This window comes from Dipodomys ordii, unplaced genomic scaffold (assembly GCF_000151885.1).
Source record: "Dipodomys ordii isolate 6190 unplaced genomic scaffold, Dord_2.0 Scaffold141, whole genome shotgun sequence".
In the NCBI taxonomy this organism is placed as follows: Eukaryota; Metazoa; Chordata; class Mammalia; order Rodentia; family Heteromyidae; genus Dipodomys; species Dipodomys ordii.
In genome coordinates this window covers 1,468,927-1,489,284 of record NW_012267357.1, presented here as the reverse complement: position 1 = coordinate 1,489,284, position 20,358 = coordinate 1,468,927, and the positions used below count along the sequence as shown (strand labels likewise).

At 45.1% G+C, this 20,358-nt stretch overlaps 1 protein-coding gene across 2 annotated transcripts in view; it reads right to left on the bottom strand.

The window, feature by feature from the left end:
* Window positions 1-20,358, bottom strand: part of Dgcr2 (DiGeorge syndrome critical region gene 2) — a 47,382-nt gene that overhangs the window by 15,359 nt on the left and 11,665 nt on the right. The window contains exons 3-6 of one of the 2 annotated variants that reach the window (XM_013031567.1): window positions 14,644-14,769; window positions 11,899-12,118; window positions 10,730-10,806; window positions 3,612-3,788 (exon numbers count right to left, since the gene is read on the bottom strand). In XM_013031567.1, the coding sequence (XP_012887021.1) occupies window positions 3,612-3,788; window positions 10,730-10,806; window positions 11,899-12,118; window positions 14,644-14,769 (600 nt within the window). The remainder of the gene's footprint in view (window positions 1-3,611; window positions 3,789-10,729; window positions 10,807-11,898; window positions 12,119-14,643; window positions 14,770-20,358) is intronic. The other variant, XM_013031568.1, reaches the window with a different exon arrangement.

Genomic DNA, 20,358 nt, shown 5'->3' with positions numbered 1-20,358 from the left:
ATACAAACACCTGGAAAGTTTGTAAAAGGGTATATGAGAGGAAGTTCAATATACTATTTTTGCAACTTTTCCATAAGACTGAAATTGTAGCTGGTCACTGGTGGCTCATGCCTGTAATCCTAGCTACTCAGGAGGCTGAGAATGAGGATCTCAGTTCAAAGCCAGTCTGAGCAGGAAAGTATGAGAGACTTATCTCCTATTAACTATCAAAAAGCTACAAATTGGAGCTCAAGTAGTAGAGTACCATCCTTGAGTTAAAAAAAAAAAAACTAAAGGTCAGTGCCCAGACTCGAGTTCAAGCCCCAGTATTAGCACTGGTACATGCATGAGTGCACGCATACATGCATACACACACACACACACACACACACACACACACACACATACACACTATCCTTTAAAATATATAAGGTATAACTTGTTCTAGGCAAACCAAGAATGGAAAGGTAATTTCTTTTTATTTTTGGTGTTACTAAGTTGTGAACTCAGAACCTTATGCTTACTAAGCAGGCTCTGTATTACTTGAGCCATATCCTCCAACCCTTTTTGCTTTAGTTATTTTTTTTTGTTATTGTCTGTCATGGGACTTGAACGCTGGGCCTGGGCACTATCCTAGCTCTTTAGCTCCAGGCTAGTGCTCTACCACTTGAGCCACAGCGCTACTTCTGGTTTTCTGGTGGTTAATTGGTGATAAGAGTCTCATAGACTTTCCTACCTGGGCTGGCTTTGAACTGCAATCCTCAGATCTCAGCCTCCTGAGCCACTAGGATTACAGGTGTGAGCCACCAGCACCTGGCTTGCTTTAGTTATTTTTTTAGGTAGGGTCTCATATTCTCGCCTTGATATTCTGCCATGATATTTCTACCACTGGCCTCTCTTGTAGCTGAGAACACAGGTTCATGTCATCTTGTTGGGCTTATTGATTGAAATGGGGGAACTGCTAGTTTAGTTTATTATCTGGGTTGGCTGTGTGTGTGTGTGTGTGTGTGTGTGTGTGTGTGTACGCACGCATGGACATGTATGCCTGCCTAAGTACTAGGGCTTCAACTAGGGCCTCCTGCTCTCATTCGGTTTTTGTTTGTTTTTCTATTCTACCACTTGAGATTTTGCTAGAGATAAGAATCTCTTGGACTTGTTTGCCTGGGATGGCTTCAAACTAAATCCTTAGGTCTTAGCCTCCTGAATAGCTACTACTACACCTGAGATACATCAGCAGCCAGCTGGCCTAATAATTCTCCTCATCTCTGCCTCCTGAGTAGCTGGGATAGCTGTATCCAGCCCATTGCAAAGGTAATTTTTTTTGTTGTTCAGTCAGGGCGCTTGAACTCTGGGCATGGGCACTGTCCCTCAGCTCTTCAGCTCAAGTCAAGCAATCTACCATTGAGCCACAGCACTACTTCTGGTTTTCTGGTGGTTAACTGGAGATAAGAGTCCTATAGACTTTCCTGCCTGGGCTAGCTTTCAACCTCAATCCTCAGATCTCAGCCTCCTGAAATAGCTAAGATTATAGGCATGAGCCACCAGCATTTAGCCCTTCCTTCTTTTTTTTTTTTCCTTCTAGAATGTATTTTTATGAGGTTTAGAAATTACCTTGGTAGCAGGTGGCTCAAACCAGAATCCTCAGATCTCAGCCTCCTGAGTAACTAGGATTATAGGCATGAGCCACCTGCTACCAAGGTAATTTCTAAACCTTATAAAGATACATTCTAGAAGGAAAAAAAGGAGGGGCTAGATGCTGGTGGCTCATGCCTGTAATCTTAGCTATTTCAGGAGGCTGAGATCTGAGAATCCTGGTTTGAAGCCAACCTGTTCAGGAAAGTCTGTGAAACTCTTTTTTTGTTGTTGTTGTTGTTTTTGTTTTTTGTTTTGGTCAGTCGTGGGGCTTGAACTCTGGGCCTGGGCGCTGTCCCTCAGCTCTTTAGCTCAAGGCTAGCACTCTACCACTTGAGCCTCAGTCTCACTTCCAGCTTTTTCTGCTTATGTGGTGCTGAGGAATCAGACCCAGGGCCTCATACATGCAAGGCAAACACACTACCACTGAGCCACCTTCCCAGCCCCGAAACTCTTATCTCCAATTAACCACAAAAATCTGGAAGTGTGATTCAAGTGGCAGAGCATCAGCCTAGAGTGAAAAAGCTCAGGGAGAGTGCCTAGGTCCTGAATTCAAGCCCTAGAACTAGGGAAGTAAGGAAGCTTTATTGCAGAAGGAGGTAGTAAAATATTCTCATTTTTCTTTACCATCTTTACAATACTATTATTTACTTTATTCACGTATTACCTATAATTTCCAAATATGTTATTCTTTTTTTTGGGTCCAGTCGTGGGGTCTGAACTCTGGGCCTGGGCGCCGTCCCTCAGCTCTTCAGCTCAAGGCTAGCGCTCTACCACTTGAGCCACAGCGCCACTTCCGGCTTTTTTTTCTTTTTGCTTATGTGGTGCTGAGGAATTGAACCCAGGGCCTCATGCATGCAAGGCAAGCGCTCCACCACTGAGCCACCTTCCCAGCCCTAAATATGTTATTTTGATCAAACTACTGGTACTTCAACTAAGAATATGAAAAATGAAATTTTATTTTGCCTTAAAAATGTAAATATTTTCCTTAAAAATGTTCTAAAATGCTATAGAAAGCATGTTTAATGTTTACTTCCTAAAAGTATAAATTTTTAAGTTGCTCACACTACCCAATTTGATCAACTGTGCTCAATACATCAGCCAAAGAACACTGGCGAGAGGAAGTAGAAAAGAAGTGAAAGGCTAAGAATTGAAAGAAACAAACTTATCTACATTAATATAGGAAAATGTACACCCTGAAAGAATAGAGAAGTTTTTTTTTAAATCCTACAATTCATGTAGAATTTTAGAAGAGAGAAAGGTCAAGAAAAGGCAACATGATTGTCAAAAAGAAGAGAAATAATGCTATCCAGACCCATCATGAGCTACTGTATGGATGAAACTGTGACAATGACACAGGATTGACAGAGAGCCAAGGGTCAGAATGGAGGACAGAAACAGATTCAGACATATGTGGGAGGCTAGTGTGTGACCTATTAGCAGGGAAGGGAGAACTGTTCACCTGAGGAGAGCTGAGATCATTAGCTCAACAGGATTCCTATATCAGCAGCAGTCAGCAGCTGCCAAAGCTGATTTTATCCTTTTTACTCCCAATGCAGATGAATGGGTGGAGGGGAGTTATTCCCTTGGTTAGCACAACCATACTATTAAACCCTGAAAGCTGAAAGAGGCCTTTTGGGTGACTGTGGTAACACAACTTAGGGAAGGAATTATCCAGATAAAGCAAAGAGAAAAGCAGAGGGAAGGATCATGGAAAAACAGGAGAGGTGATAGGGGGACTCAGATGCTCCACAGGTACCCGGGTATTGCTAAGCCCTTGATCACTAGTTCCAATTTATCTCCTAACAACACTCAAGTGGGCAGGGAAGGAATTATGGCCTCTACCTCAGGAAAAAAAACTAGGGGCTCATAGATGTTCACAACTGCTCATGCCACAGAGCTACAAAGACCACCTGGGTTGGTTCCACCTTAGAACAGCTGGTAGAGGCTGACCCCAGGGACCTAATGGTTTTCTAAGAAAGCAGGTTCCAGGAACTTACTTCTTTTACACAGAAATGAAGACTTCTCGTAGCAGCTCTCAGCATGCCAGCTGTGCAGGTCATGATGTCGGAGAGTGGGGAAGTGGAAACACTGAAGCTGGGCACAGAACACGTTGTCATTCTCAGACATGGCAGAGGTGAAGATGGGGTCTGGTGGAAGGAATACTTGTGACGAACCTGGAAGGGAGAAAAATGATGGGACTGGCTACAACAGAACATTCGTAGCCAGTCACATGCAGTCTGCAAGGGGACTCCAGTGTCAACACCACCATCAACCAAAGAGCTTACTGACCACCAAGTACTGGAAGTCCCTGTGGCTCCAGCTCTGTTAACTCCTGTGGCCTTCACATAGTGGGCCTCATAGGGCCTCAACAAACACAGCTAGAAGAAAATCTTACTTACTAGGTGCTGGTGGCTCACATTTGTAATCTTAGCTACTGAGGCTGAGATCTGAGGATCGAGGTTCAAAGCCAACCCAGGCAAGAAAATTCTTGAGACTCTTATCTCCAATTAACTACTCCAAAAAGGCAGAGTGCAGCTCTGGCTCAAGTGGTAGAGCACCAGCCTTGAGCAATAAAGCGCAGGGACAGTGCCCAGGTCCTGAGGTTCAAGCCCAGGACCGACAACAACAACAACAAAAAAAAAAAAAGGAAAAAAAGAAAGTAAAATCCTGGGGACAAGTAGAACCCAAGAAAGAAGGTGTGGGATAGTGATATGCTAGGATTGTTAAAGAAAGAACAACAACATAATAAATACTGAATTACAGCACACTGGATTAAAATGCAGATGCTCATACAAACAAGGGAACAAAAAGGGGAATGTTTTCTAAGACATGAGCACCCAGGCTTATGGTTTAGATATGAAGTATATCCCCCAAAGCTCATGTGTTGAAGACTTGGTCCCAGCTAGTACATCATTGAGAAGTGATTAGATAATGAGGGATCAGTCTTTATCAATGGATTATGATTTCATAATGTGAGGGCTTTACTGGAAGGTGGTAGGAACTTTTGGAGGTAGGCCCTAGCTGGTGTTAGTAGGTCACTGGTGGCATGTTCTTGGAAGTTGTATCTTGTCCTGAGGTCCTTGCTGTCTTTACTTCCTGGCCATTATGAGTTGAGCAACCTTTGCTAAGCACTCCTGCAGCCATGTTCTTCTGCTTTGCCTTGGTCCAAAACAATGGATTTAGCTAACCTTGGCCTGAAACCCTTAAAACTGTGATGGACAATAAGTTGATATTACCTCTTTTTGTTGTTTTTTGAGACAGAATCTCACTATGAAACTCAGGATGGCCTTGAATTTGAATATGTCATCCTCCTGCTTCAACTTTACTTTTTTATTTTATTTTTTTTTGCCAGTCCTCAGATTGAACTCAGGGCCTGGGCACTATCCCTGAGTTTTTTGCTTAAGGCTAGCACTTTACCATTTGAGCCACAGCAATACTTTTTGGCTTGTTCTGCGTGTTACTAAGGAATTGAACCCAGGTCCTCATGCATGCTAGCCAAGCACTCTGCCACCGAGCCACATTCCTAGCACCCTCCTTCGACTTCTTGAATGCAGGGATTACAGGTATGCCCAACCATGCCCCTTGAACCTGAAAGTCAGCACCAGGCACTGGAACATTTTTAAGTTGTCTCTCTCAGGTATTTGTTACAATGATAAAAACTAACATACTCAGTAAATACATGGAGTACTCAAATTCTCCACTTATCTGTGCTCCAACTACCCTCTGGGCCATCAGCTGGCCAGCTTCCTAGGACAATGTCCCAGTTCAGGGCAAATAGCTATTTATTTAATTAGCTCCCACTGAGTGTTCTGAAACTCAGTCATGGGGCATGCTTTGGAAGGGACTGCTAACCTTCAACAACTCTTTCAAGACCAGGCCATCAAGATTCCTTTTGTCTACTCCAATACAGATCAAGAAAATACAAATGCCACCTTTCCCAGAAAGCAGAATTAAGACCAAACAACTTAAGCTCATTCCCGAAGACATTAATACCATCTATCCCTTCCACAGGACACAGAGATTGCCACACACACCTTCCTGACCTATTTCCTGTAAGCAGTAAACACAAAACTCACTTTGCCAACTGCTATCATGTCTTGAGGCTGGTTGTGTTCAGGGATAAGATGACTAGCTTTCAGGAGGCAAAGGCCTGTCCCTGGCTGGCAGGCACAGCCACAATGGCAGGGCATCTGGGCTAGTGTCCTGCCTGCCTAATGTGTGGAACAGATTTACAGGCAGAGGACTAGGCCAGCTCCCTGGAGTCTTCCTCCCATACCATCTGGAGGGTCACACTACGCAGAGAGGGGGCTGCACCAACACACTGTGTACCTACCACTGCACCTCAAGGATCCCTGGGTAGGCTTTCCCCTTTAAAAACTGATTCCTATGTTTTCTTCACATATATTTTTGGGGCAGGGTCTTGCTATGTAGTTTAAGCCGGCCTCAAACTTGAGATCCTCCTGTCTTGGCCTCTGAATTTCTGAATTACAGGGATTACAGCCAGGTATGCACCATCATGCCCAGCCACTATTTGATTTCTTGTCTCATGAGCTGAAAAAAAAAAGTCTTCCCCTTTCCTTAAAAAAAAAAAAAATACAAGTAGGGCCTGGGAATGTGGGTGAGTGGTAGAATGCTTGCTTAGCATGCATGAAGCTCTGGGTTGGATTCCTCAGTATCACATAAATGGAAACAGCTGGAAATGGTGCTGTGGCTCAAGTGTTAGAGTACTAGCCTTGAGCAAAAGCAGCTCAGAGACAGTGCTCAGGCCCTAAGTTAAGCCCTAGGACTGGCAAGAAAAGAGAGAGAAAATAAAAAGAAAAAAGGAAAAAAAGAAAAGAAAAAAATACCAGTATTCAGGGCTGAGGCTAAATGCCATTTCAGAGTTCCTGAGCACAACTGCTTGTACCAAAAAATGGCCAAAAATGACCTGTCAGGACATTGGAGGATGGCTCCAGCATTCAGTAGAGCTGGGTTCCTATAAGACCCTTAGACAAGGCCACATGGAGACAAGCAGAAAAAGGTCAAAAACCCCCACTTCCAGGTTGAAAATCTCATCAACATGTGTGTATCATGTCTGCCCATGGATGCTGTGAAAGATCGGAGTCCAAGGTGCTGACTGTGCTCATCACATGAGCAGCCCCTTCCCCCGCAAAGTGCAAACTGACCGTCTGCTGTAAGTCCCGTGGCTTGTGCAATTGAGGCTGGTTTGGTCAGCACTACCAAGTTGCTGCCAAATTTCCAGACACAATCAAGACCTGTACTTGTGTAGGGCTCTTGAGACTCCAGGAAGGAGCATCCTAGGAAATGATCACAGTGGGAGCAAAGAGTAAAGCAGCATTGGGGCTGGAGAGGAGAGCAGGGGTGGTGAGTGTGGGCAGAGGGCAAAGGCTGGCTGGCCTTGATGAGGGCTGTGGCTGTGAGAAATCAGAGGCATGAAGGACTAGAGCTGAGAAGAAAGAGACTTTCAGCATGTGAGTGAGGGAATATGGAGTACATAGGTGAATGATAACTGGATGGGGACTTCAAGGTTGATGACTAGTGTTAAAATCCTGAGAAGATCTGAAAGAACATGAGTGAGCTGGGAAGGTGGCTCAGTGGTAGAGCACTTGCCTTGCATGCCTGAGGCCCTGGGTTTGATTCCTCAGCACCACATAAGCAAAAAGAAAAAAGCCGGAAGTGGCTTTGTGGCTCAAGTGGTAGAGCGCTAGCTAGCCTTGAGCTGAAGAGCTGAGGGACAGCGCCCAGGCCCAGAGTTCATGCCCCACAACCGGACCCCCCCCCAAAAAAAAAAAAAGAACATGAGTGAAAGGAGGCAAGAACTCTCCATACTGCATTGGCAGTGACTCCTGGACATACCTGCCCCTTGAGCCACTTGCCTTTCTCTAGGGCCCTTCAGGAAGAAAAGGGTTCATTGGCCAGCACTCTATCAATTAAGTCACACCTCCAACACCTGTAATTCTTAACTTCCTGGTTGTCCTTTCCTCCTTGGTTCATGTCAACAGCACACTTTAAATGCTCACTTACATACCCCAAAGTCTTTTTTTACTCCTTATGTGTGTATATATGTGTGTGTGTGTGTGTATGTGTATACTTCTGAGATTAAAACCCAGGGCCTTGCAGATACCAGGCAAGCACTTTACCACTGGGCTATACATAATAATGGTGTATCAAGAGATGTTTCCATGCATGTTTACATTGTGTGACAAATGTACCTATCTCTTCCAACATCCTAACATTTCTTTGTCATGAAAACATGACTGGAAATAGTGGGAAGGAGTAGGGGAGACCCCTGCAAAGTCCTCTGATTCCAGTCAAGTACTTTTTATTTATTTATTGTCCCTGATCCTGCACTTGAACTCAGGACCTGGGTATTGTCCCTAAACCTTTTCAGCTTGAGGCTAGTGCTCTACCACCTGAGCCACAGCTCTGCTTCTGGTGTGTTTTTTGTTTTGGTAATTAACTGGAGATAACAGCCTCATGGACTAGATTTAAACTGTGATCCTTAGTCTCCTGAGTAGATAGGATTACAGGTATGAACCATGGGTACCTGGCCAATTTTTTTTTTTTTGGTCTGTCGTGGGGCTTGAACTCTGGGCCTGGGTGCTGTCCCTTAGCTCTTCAGCTCAAGGCGAGCGCTCTACCACTTGAGCTACAGCGCCACTTCCGGTTTTCTGGTGGTTTATTGGAGATAGGAGTCTCATAGTCTTTCCTGCCTGGGCTGGCTTTGAACCTCGATCCTCAGATCTCAGCCTCCTGAGTAGCTAAGATTATAGGCATGAGCCACCAGCGCCCGGCTGACAATTTTTTTTAAGCCAACTGTTATATATGAAATGTACATAGTAAGAGGTCTCATCATATTTCAATAAATGCATGTAATTTACTTTTTGCTGGTTCTGGGGCTTGAACACAGGGTGTGGCCTGCATCCCCAAGCCTATTTGTACTCAAGACTAGCATCTACCATTTGAGCCACAGCACCACTTCCAGCTCTTTCTTAGTAGTTTATTGATGATAAGAGTCTCATGGAGGCTGTGGTGCTGCCTATGTTCTCATTCAGTACAGACCTCATTTGTGAAGCGGAATCTGAGAAGACTGGTGCTCACAATGGCCAACGAAAAGCGTAAGGAAGAAGTCAAGACAGAACAACGATCATATTCATTTGAAGGTGGCAGGGCAGAATGATTCTGTAGTGCAGTTTAAGATTAAGAGGCACACAACACTTAGTAAACTAATGAAAGCCTATTGTGAATGACAGGGTTTGTCAATGAGGCATATCAGATTCTGATTTGATAGACAGCTGTAAGGAACCTGAGAGTGAGAAAATCCACAGAGGCATGGTTAAAGGTGGCAAAGAAGTTTTATTAGTTGGTCTACAATTGCCCTGTCCTGGGTTACCTCAGAACTAGGAGCAGCTGCAACCTCTAGGGGGGCAAGATTTTTGCCTTTTTCCTCCTTTCCACACAGGCCTCGCTTTTCTGCAATCCACAGGTCTCTCCATTCTCCGAAGGACTCTCTGCAGGTCTCTAAGCTCTCTGCAGACCTCTCACCTCCTCAGGCCTCTCTGATCTCTGCAGGCCTCTCCACAGGCCTCTCGGATCTCTGCAGGCCTCTCCACAGGCCTCTTGGATCTCTGCAGGCCTCTCCACAGGCCTCTCCATCTCTCCGCAGGCTTCTCTGGTCTCTGCAGCCCCCTGCGGGTCTCCGTAGGCCTCTCAAATCTCCACAGGCTTCACCGCAGGCCTCTCCACTCTCCACTTCTCCAAGGGCCTCTTAAATCTCCGCAGGCCTCCTGTGGGCCTCTCAGCTCTTCACAGGCCTTTCTGCAGGCCTCTCCAAAAGCCCAGGTCTCCTTGGCGTGTCCTGGGGCCTCTTCTTGTGCCTCTCTGTCAGCCTGGCCTCTCCTCACTGCTCCACTCTGCTCCAGGAGACATGCCTTTTTCCTCTCCCTTTTCTCTGGAACCCCCTGCCTATCTATATCTGGTGACCTACCACCCAAGCTACCCACCGCCAGACCCCCTTTGACACCCTGTCCCCACCCCAGTGGGGGCATGGTGGTGATGTTAGCATCATGTTCTCATGTGACTTCAAGTTCTCACACAGCCAATCAATGAAACAGACACACCTGCACAGTTGTTGGATGAAAATACAATTGATGTGTTCCAGCAGCCAATAGGCGGTATCTGCTAGACAAGGGAACCTACTACTTTGCTCCAGAACTTTGTTCTTATAGACCAATAATACATTCTTAATTAGAAAAGTGCAATTTGGTTCAGCCACATCCTGACTACTACAGTATAGTTTTCTCTATTCTTTCATTTTCCCCTTCCCCATTCCTTGGCTGTACATAAAGTAACTGGTGTATGTGTACATGCATATTGCTTTTCTTTTTTCTTTTTCTTTTCCTTTCTTTAACTAAATGGCCAATGGTACATTTTGATTGACATCAAATGGAGATGGGATGTGGAAAAATACTGGTTCTGTGAAAATATCCCCCTTCTCTATTAGTGGCATGCTATTCAGCTTTTAACTTTATATTTCAGTAAGTTATTTTGCTCTCCCTGTTTTAACAAAAAAAGAAAAACCAACAACAAAAATTCTCGCATACCTTGTTTGGTTGGAGAATTTTAATGTTTTCATTTATTATTGTAAAATCAAAGACAAATTTGTAACGTTTTTGTACATAGCTGTTACATGTAGGGCAATCTATCTTTAAGTACGGGTAAATTACTCAAAAAAAAAAAAAGAAAAAAAGAATCCTAGATAATTTTCCCTTCAAGTCAAGCACCTTGTTTAAATAAAGTTCTTGTTTGAAAAAAAAAAGTCTATGGACTTTCCTGCCTGGGCTGGCTTTGAACCGTGATCCTCAGATCTCAGCCTCCTGAGTAGCTAGGATATAGGAGTGCACCACTGATGCTTAGCTTCATTTCATTTTTCTTAACAGCTGAATTAAACTCCACTGTGTATATAAACCACATTTTTCTTTTATCTTCTGATGGGTAATGAGGCTAAATCTATAACTTTGCTATTATAAATAATGCCTGATAAACATGGATATGTAGGTATCTCTCTAGGAAGCTTACTTTGACTATTTTGAGTGTATACCCAACAAAGGCTTACCTTTGAATGCGACCTCCCAGCGACCTTCTAAGGAGTGATTCCGATCAGTAATGACATACTGATAGCCAACCCACAGCCTGCAGGGTACAGAAAGAGACACCTCAGCACCAAGAGAGAGGCATCCAACCAAGACTATATATTTTCATTTATTTATTTAGGGGTGCTGAAGATGTTTATCTATTTATTTGTTCTTGTGTTTATTTTTTTGTTGCAAGGACTGAAGTCAGAGCTTCATGCATGCTAGATGGGGACAGTACCACTAAGCTGCACCCCCAGCTCTATGTACATGATATTGTTTTTTTGTCAGATGTGGGGCTTGAAATCTGGGCCTGGGTGCTTTCCCTCAGCTCTTCAGCTTGAGGTGAGTGCTCTACCACTTGAGGCACAGTGCCACTTCTGTTTTTCTGGTGATTAATTGGAGATAAGAGTCTCATGGACTTTCCTGCAATCCTCAGATTGCAGACTCCTGAGTAGGTAGGATTACAGGTGTGAATTACTGGCACCCGGCCTCCTCAGCATGTTCTTGTCCCATAAACAACCCAAGTTTTTGGCACTAGGAAGATGTACAGATGGCTGCCATTTCTGTGCACAGAGCCTGGGGGGGGGGGAGCTAGAATTAGGGCTCCTAGGGTAAGACTACAGTCACATATGCACCCACCCTGGGTTTCTAAGAGGAATGAATAAAAAGCACTGCGCACAGAAATGGTAGAATTCTGGGCTGGGAAGGTGGCTCAGTGGTAGAGTGCTTGCCTTGCATGCATGAGGCCCTGGGTTCAATTCCTCAGCACCACAAAAGCCGAAAGTGGCACTGTGGCTCACGTGGTAGAGTGCTAGCCTTGAGCTGAAGAGCTGAGGGACAGTGCCCAGGCCCAGAGTTCAGGCCCCATGACCGGAACCAAAAAAAAAAAAAAAGAAAGAAAGAAATGGTAGAGTTCTGAAAAGCTCTCAGAAGAAACCCAGACTCCTCGTGCATCCCTCATACCAGGCTCATACAGCCCCATTGGGTAGCCCTTGAGATACAGGCCAGCACACTCTGGCCATACTCATAAAATCAGTTGCACCCATAGGAAGGGACCAATGAAAGGAACTGATCATGGTCCCACAAGGCAGAGTCCAGCAAACCCTCACCTGAAGCTTAGGTTTACCAACTCCAATCCCCCAGAACTCACTTGCGCTGGTCTTTCCAACCAAAGCTCCGCTCTGGCTGGTCCCATTCCTGAGCCAGAACAAAGCGTAGCTCCTGGTCAGTGGAGAAGGTGGCAAGGGAACCATTCACACGCTGGCAGGTCTGTGCAGCATCCCAGTAGTTCTCCCCACTCAAGTAGACTCGGTAGCAGCTGGCTGTGCCTTCATAGTGGTGCCACCCTGTTGGGCACTTTCCTAGGAAACATGAAGGTCGGAGGGGAGTTGTCCCCAAAATTAGGATCTTGACTTCAGAAACAAAATTACATGTGCTGCATCAGGGACAGACCTCTCAGCATTCTAGAGAAACAAAGGCTCAGGGTGACAAGCTTATGTTTCTATGGTCACATACTTGTAGAAATGTTCAAATTTCTATCAGATGCAAGTTTAACCCATGATGTACATTCAGTGATTGGTCCCATGTCCATAAGGTCTTTTAATTTACTCAGTAGTCAACAGTCGCTGAGTTATTTCTATACATAGATTTCATCTTCTGATTAAATCTGGTATCAAGACAGCACCATTCTCCACATATTCTTAGTGATGCCCTGCTGAAAATGAGCAGGAAATAATCTCAATGCCTAGAATCCTTGCCTCTGCTGCCAACAAGCCCACTGCTTCCTGAGCCACGTCCCAGGTGCTGCAACAGCTGGGAAAACCAAAGACCAGCTGGAATTCTGTCACCTTGAGATGGGGTGGCATCTTTTCATTTTGTCAATCTAAAAAGGGAAGGCTGTACTATATAGCTTACCAGACATAATGTAACTGGTTGGCTTTATGGAATCTATAACTTTCAAATGTTACAATGCCTCCTATTAGTATACTGAAGGGTTCAGTATCAACTTTTAGCAAAGCCAGTTGAATTAAAAAAAAAAAAAAAAAGAAGAAGCTATCCAGGCTCTTGGGGTTCATGCCTGCAATCCTAGCTACTTAGAAGGCTGAGATTTGAGGACTGCAATTCAAAGCCAGCCTGGGCAATTAATTAACTAATGAATTAACCTCCAATTACTTAAGTAATTTCTAATTAATCACCAAAAAGCCAGAAGTGAAGCTGTGGCTCAAGTGGCAAGTGCTAGCCTTGAGCACAAAAAGCTCAGGAACAGTGCACAGGCCCTGAGTTCAAGCCCCAGAATTGGCACAAAAGAAAAAAAATGCTATTTTTAAATGCACTAATGTGCTACAGAACTTGTAAAGTTTCTTATGAGTTTATGCTGATTTTATTTATCTATTTATTTATTTCTGTGTCTCCATGTACTAGTAGTAAGACTTGAACTCGGGTTTGGAGCGTTTACACTTCCTCTACCACTTAAGCCACAGCTCCATTTCCAGCTAGCTTCAAAACTCTATCCTCAGATCCCAGCCTCTTGAATAGCTAAGATTAGAGGTGTGAGCCACTGGAGTCCAACTTACGCTGGTTTTACATAAGTGTGTATGCCTGTGACTAACTTACCACAGCATGGAGATTATAGGAAGGAAATGGCAAGTTAGGCCCCTGAGCAGCTGAGGTATGTCCACAGCACTGTGTGTAAAGATAAAAAACTGGACAGCATCATTGCTAAGGTCTAGCTAGTTACACTTGACGGTGTGAGACTAGTTGCCAGCCCTAGAAGAGACAGAGTAGTATGGTGGTACTAGAACGGTATACCAACTGAGGGGGTAAACAGGGTAACACTGAAAGATTCCTTCACACCTACGAGATGCATTCTTTCTGAACACATACCCTCACTGAGTCCTCAGTAGACAAAGAACTGGGGCTCACTGAAGGGTAAGAGCCAAGAGGAATGCTCGGGCCTGCAGGTATGTGACTTTCCAGGGCCTCTTTACTCCTGACAGTGTTAGGTTTCCAAAGAACCACTGTGGCTCAGCCTAGCCCAAGGATAGCACCTTGAAGTTCCTTTGAAATGCTCCCCAGTGCTGTGTCTGGGGATCAGACAAGTAATGGTCAGTTCTCAACCTGGCAGGTTATTTGTAGTGTTTCATCATGAGCATGTATGCTCAGCATAAGGCTTTTCCTACCCTCAACCTTCCTTAACCTTGTTATTCTCCTTTCAAAATTTAACATCACAGGTTAGTCATTAATTACTTGAAAATTCAGAGAGAGCCAGGCACTGGTAGCTCATGCCTGTAATCCTAGCTACTCAGGAGGCTGAGATCTGAGGATCACAATGCAAAGCTAGCCCGCCAGCCGGGGCGGGAAAGTCTGTGAGACTCTTTTCTCCAATTAACCACCAGAAAACCGGAAGTGGCGCTGTGGCTCAAGTGGTAGAGTGCTTGCCTTGAGCTGAAGAGCTGAGGAACAGCTCCCAGGCCCAGAGTTCAAGCTCATGACCAAAAAAAAAAAAAAAAAATTTAGAGAGAGAGAGAGAGAGGGAGAGAGAGACTTCCTCTGCAGACTGTCAGCTCTACCTAATCTCTCAGAACTGATTCTCATCTATAAAAGGGAACAGCACAGCTAGCTATGAAATTTCCCAGGGCCAGTTGGGGACTAGCCCTACAGGCTGCTATGGCTTTGGAGACTGGGTACAAGTCTCACTTTAATACTCCAGAGCTGGATTATCTTGTTCTAGTCACCATGCTGCCTCATTCATGCCTGCCAACATCTTCAAGCTGCTTTAGCAAACAACCCCACCTCCCATAAGGCAATGGGAGAGCTATAGGCTGAGTCTCTGGCTGCAAGTTTGAAGTGCAATGCATACAGTCGGCAGCATAATTAGGGCAGGTCTGCAACTTACTGCTGAAGCGGACAGGCTGTGCCACATTCACTGGGTGGAAGTGTGTTGGGTCGCCTCCTCTGGTCCGCCCCTGTCTTGGATCCACAGCCTCTTTCCCATGGTAAAGACGTGCCTCCCCGGTTACTTCTGAAAGCAAAAAGATGTGTGCTGTAAGCCCCACTGGTGTAGCAACTAGGGGATAGCCTGGAGGTTCTTCAGCCAGTGCCAAGTTGTACAGCCACTCAGTTCACACTACTTAGGGCTGGAAAGAGGTTAAGTGCTAGGGAGATGCAGGATGTGGCAGCAGAGTCAATTTGTTCTGGTTTACTTTGGATCTCCAAAAAGATGCTGCTGCTCATAACAAATGAGTCACATGTGCTTCTTATGAGAATTTTACCTTGATAGTCTTCCTTTTTCTCTTTTTGCTTGTGTCAGTATTTGGGCTTGAACTCAGGGCCTGAGTGCTGTCCCTTGGCTTTTTCACTCAAGGCTGGTGCTCTACCACTTCATGGATTTTCTGCCCAGGCTGGTTTTGAACTGTGATCCTCAAATCTGTCTTCTGAGTAGCTAGGATTACAGGTGTGAGCCACTGGTGCCTGGCTACCTTTCTCTTTGTTTTTGTTTTGTTGTTGTTTGTTTTTGGTCATGGTGCTTGAACTCAGGGGCTGGGCCCTGAGCTGTCCTTGAGCTTTTGTGCTTAAGGCTAGTGCTCTACCAACTTTGAGCCACAGTGCTACTTCCAGTTTTGTGATAGTTAATTGGAGACAAAAGTCTCACAGACTGGGCTGGGAAGGTGGCTCAGTGGTAGAGCGCTTGCCTTGCATGCATGAGGCCCTGGGTTCGACTCAGCACCACATAAGCAAAAAAAAAAAAAAAAACCGGAAGTGGCACTGTGGCTCAAGTGATAGAGCGGTAGCCTTGAGCTGAAGAGCTGAGGGATAGCGCCCAGGCCCACAGTTCAGGCCCCACAACCGGACCAAAAAAAAAAAAAGTCTCACAGACTTTCCTGCCCAAACTGGCTTTGAGCCGTGATCCTCAGATCTCAGCCTCCTGAGTAGCCAGGATTACAGGCATGAGCCACCAGCGTCTGGCCTACCTTTCTCTTTTTTAAATTGCTATTATGAAATGAGGGGTCTCTCTTTCATTGTATTTTCTAATGAGTACTACTAGCATAGCAGAGGGCCTGCCATTTCTTTTTCTTTTTTTTGGGGGGGGGGGGGTCTGGTCATGGGGCCTGAACTCGGCCTGAGCACTGTCCCTCAGCTCTTCAGCTCAAGGCTAGCGCTCTACCAGCCACAGCGCCACTTCCCGTTTTTTTCTTTTTGCTTATGTGGTGCTGAGGAATTGAACCCAGGGCCTCAGGCATGCAAGGCAAGCGCTCTACCACTGAGCCACCTTCCCAGCAGGGCCTGCCATTTCTGCTTCAGGGCCATCAGCAGTGGCAGTCCCACAGAGATGCTGGGTATGGGGGCTCTGTCCAGGCTACCTTCTCTTCACCATCACCTCCTGCTTTGTTAGGGGGGAAGCAAATGTTCACCCCTCCTCTGCACTGTCAGTCACTAGGTCTGAGCTACCTGTTTACCTGAGGCTTGCAGGAGATTCCAGGCCAGGGCCTAGCATGTTTACATCTTGCTATAGGCACCTGGTATCTAACAAATCCTAAATAAGCAACAGGCCTCAGTATGCATCTGAAAATGTAAATAGCAAGCAGAAGATGAGTAAGGCATTCTAATTTTATGTAGTATGCTCTAAAAATAATTTGCAGGTCTGGTTTTGTTTTGTGTTGTTTTCACTCTCTTTTGGAGTCCTCCAACCCCTGGGAGACTGAGAACCACTGTCTTCCTACCTCAAAGCTAAGGAGCGTATTTGAAGAAGTAATTTATCGAAGGCCATTGAACTGCAGAGAGCCAGAGATGATGACTCTCCTGACCCAACCACCTATCACCTATGTGGTAAGGGATATCCTGCATGTATTCCCAAGGATAGCCTATTTGTTGAGATGAGTTTCAAAAAACTGTTGACCCAAGTAGGCTTCAAACCTCAATCCTCCTGATTTTCACTACTGGATACTCATACTTTTGCTTCCTTCCCTCACTCAGCAACTAGTGTTTTCATGATTCCCTTAGGTATGTGATGGATGGAATTCACTTGTTACTAGATTGGAAATCATTGTTGAATTCAGTGATACAAGAGTACCTCACTGATGCAAAATACAAAGTAATGACCTTGGTTATTGCCATGCTAGTGGGACAGCCCATCATAAAGACAGGCCTGATTTGATGCTGCTCTCCATGACTGAGCATCCTATCCCTTGTCCTAAAGCATCCTATCCTAGCAATGGGTTGTGACACAGGAGGCAGACAGAGGAAGCCCATTGGTACAGGTGTCCAAGTGCTGGCTAGGGAAGTGAAGAGCACCCCCTCAACACCCCCCCGCCCCTGCCCATGCTGGCAGCTTTTGAGCCATGGCCAGACTTCAGACAGGAAGTTTAGGGGCGGGGAGTGGGGGGGGGGAGGAACAGAAGGGTTCTACAGCAGAGGGAAAAGGGCAAAGGCAGGCGCATGTGGGACAAGCCCAGGTATTGCTAAAGCATATTTCACTCTACCTAAATCGCACATCTCCCTTCTGTCAGCTCAATGGAGCAAGACCTGTGATTTCACTTGGTATCTTGACAGCTTCCCCAAACCACACTCAGTACCTGGCAAATTGCTCACAAAAAGATGAATCCAGGACAAAGGAAGGGGAAAAGAAGGAAAAGGTTCCTCAGAGAGATTGCTTGGTTAGTCACACGGACATTGAAGACAGGTATGTGGATGCTGACAGATTGAAGCCATTCGTAGCCTGGGAGTGGGAACTAGGTGGAATATTTAAGTAACCAGAAAGCCAAATGGTCTTCAGGAGAGTTCTGTGCTGAATGGCTTTTCCTATGGCTCAAGGGACAACTTTGCAGCCCTTATTTCCTCTGGCTCTCTTCCTACCCACTCACATTTATCACCTCACTTATTCAACATTCATCCCATGCCTGCCAACACACAGGCCTTTGCCAGCAAGTCAGAGGACAGCCTAGGATCCATAGCAAAATTCTGTCTCAGATTGTCTCCAAGTTAGGAATGAAGCCAGCAGGACCATCTCTATGACCAGGGGGAGTCTATAAAAACTTCTAGCCGGCTGCTGGTGGCTCATGTTTGTAATCCTAGCTACTTAGGAGGCTGAGAGCTGAGGACTGTGGTTCAAAGCCAGCTGTGGTAGGAAAGTCTATGAGCCTTTTATCTCCGATTAACTACCAAAAAGCCACAAGTGGAACTATGGTTCAAGTGGTAGAGTGCTAGCTTTAAGAAAAAGAAAAAAACAAAAACAAAAACCAACACTCAGGAACAATGCCTACACTCTGAGTTCAAGCCCCAGGACTGGCACAAAATAAAACCATCTTTTTTGAAATTTTAATTTTATTTCTTGTTTATGTGGTACCAAGGAACTGAACCCAGAGCCTCATGCATTTTAGGCAAGCATTCTACCATTAAGCCACACTCCTAACCCAAAACAATCTTTTCTAAGCCAAATTTTCCTATAAAAGCTACAAAGAAATATACCACACCAAACTTTTACAGGAGAACAGAAAGTCCATGTCACCAAGGCCAAACTGGTATAGATTCTACACTCCCTGTGAGAATGACTAGCTGCGTGTTCTAGAAGTCAGGGACTAGAAGAACCTCCTACTCTGGCAATGAGGCCAGGCACAGACCATGGGAGGAGTAGTTGGAGAAGCCTCAGCAACTCTGCATTTAGGAGCCTGCAGGTACTCCAGGCAGTGAACTCTGAAGTCTAGTGCATATTGCACATGGAAATTGCACTGGGAAGGCCAGGATCCCAGGGCACATTGTAGATGTTATATCCTGGCTTGGAGTTTACCCTGGCTAGTCTCCATGTCAGTAAGAATATCCCAGAAGGCCTTTATCTTTCACCACCTTTGTACAGCCAATGAGTAACCTCAACACACTTCAGGAGACACATGAGTACAGCCAATGAGTAACCTCAACACACTTCAGGAGACACATGAGTACAGCCAATGAGTAACCTCAACACACTTCAGGAGACACATGTGAAAAGTGAGGCTGAGGCCTTGAGGGCAGACTGTCAGGGAAGCAGAGAGAAGGAGAAGCCAAGACAAATGGTCTGGAAATTAGACTAAAAGCAGAAGGCCCTCTTGAAAAATGCTGAATGAAAGCTGAATGCTCACACCAATAATTCTAGGAAGCCGAGGTCCAAGGATTGCAGTTCAAAGTCACCTCAGACAGACAAGTCTCCAGTTAACTAGCTTTGAAATTAACCAGCCTTGAAATTGTTTCACTGAGCCGAGGGTCGGTGGCTCCTGCCTGTAATCCTAGCTACTCAGGAGGCTAAGATCTGAGGATCTTGGTTCAAAGCCAACCCCAGCAATAAAGTCCTTGAGACTCTTATCTATAATTAACCACCAAAAAAACCAGAAGTGGCACTGTGGCTCAAGTAATAGAGCGCTCACCTCGAACTGAAGAGCTGAGGGATAGCACCCAGGCCCAGAGTTCAAGCCCTACAATCCACAAAAAAAAAAAAAAATTGTTTCACTGCAGAAATAGATCACTCTAGTCTTAGGACATTAAGCCAAATCTTGAGCCAATAACAAGATGGGCAGAAAATAGAATCTGGCAATACTTAAAATTACAAATACATTTACCCAGTGATACTGCATTTAGGAATCTTATAGGAAAGATATATTCCAACAATTCAGAGGGGGAAGAGTGATAGTATATATCTTTGTGTGCGTGCGTGCGTGCGTGCGTGTGTGTATGCGTGTGCGCGCGCGCTGATCCTGGGGCTTGAACTCAGGTCTGGGCACTGTCCCTGAGCTTTTTTGCTCAAGGCTACCATTCTACTTAAGGCCCAATTCCAATCTTTTTTGGTAGTTACTAGGAGATAATAATATCTCGAACTTTCCTGGGCTGGCTTTGAACTGTGATCCTATCTCAGCCTTTTGAGTAGCTAGGATTACAGCTGTGAGCCACTAGGGACCAGCTTCAATTTTCTTTATCCTCCCCCTAGGTACACTTCCCCTCTCACTTGCTCCCACCTGCTCTCAGAATCTATTTCTCTTCCCTCTCATCTCTCTATTGAATTTGGGGGGGAAAGGGGACACCAGTAAAGTGCTTTACCACTTGAGCCACAGTTCCACTTCCAGATTTTTGTTGGTTAATTGGAAATAAGACTTTCATGCCTGGGCTGGCTTTGAACTTTGATCTTCAGGTCACAGCTTTCTGAGTAGCTAGAATTATAGGCATAAGCCACTGACATCCGAAGATTATCTTCTTTTGTTGAGTGTCTTTGCTGTTTGGCATCTTTTTTTCTTTATAATTTTATTATTAAGGTGCTACCATTTTGTAAGTTAGAAAATGAGTGCACTTTTTTTTTGGCAATATTAGTATCATTTTTAATAGCAGAATAATGAGAACAACTGAAAGGCTCCCATACAGGAGATTGAAGTTATGGTAGAATCTTGAAGTGGAGTTCAAAGTAGCTGTAAAAAAAAAAAAGAAGAGGAGGAGGAAAAAACTAGGTACATGTGGCTCACTCCTGTAATACTAGCTATACTCATAAGATTAGATGTGGAGGGGCTGGGAAGGTTGCTCAGTGGTAGAGCACTTGCCTTGCATGCATGAGGCCCTGGGTTCGATTCCTCAGCCCCACATAAGCAAAAAGAAAAAA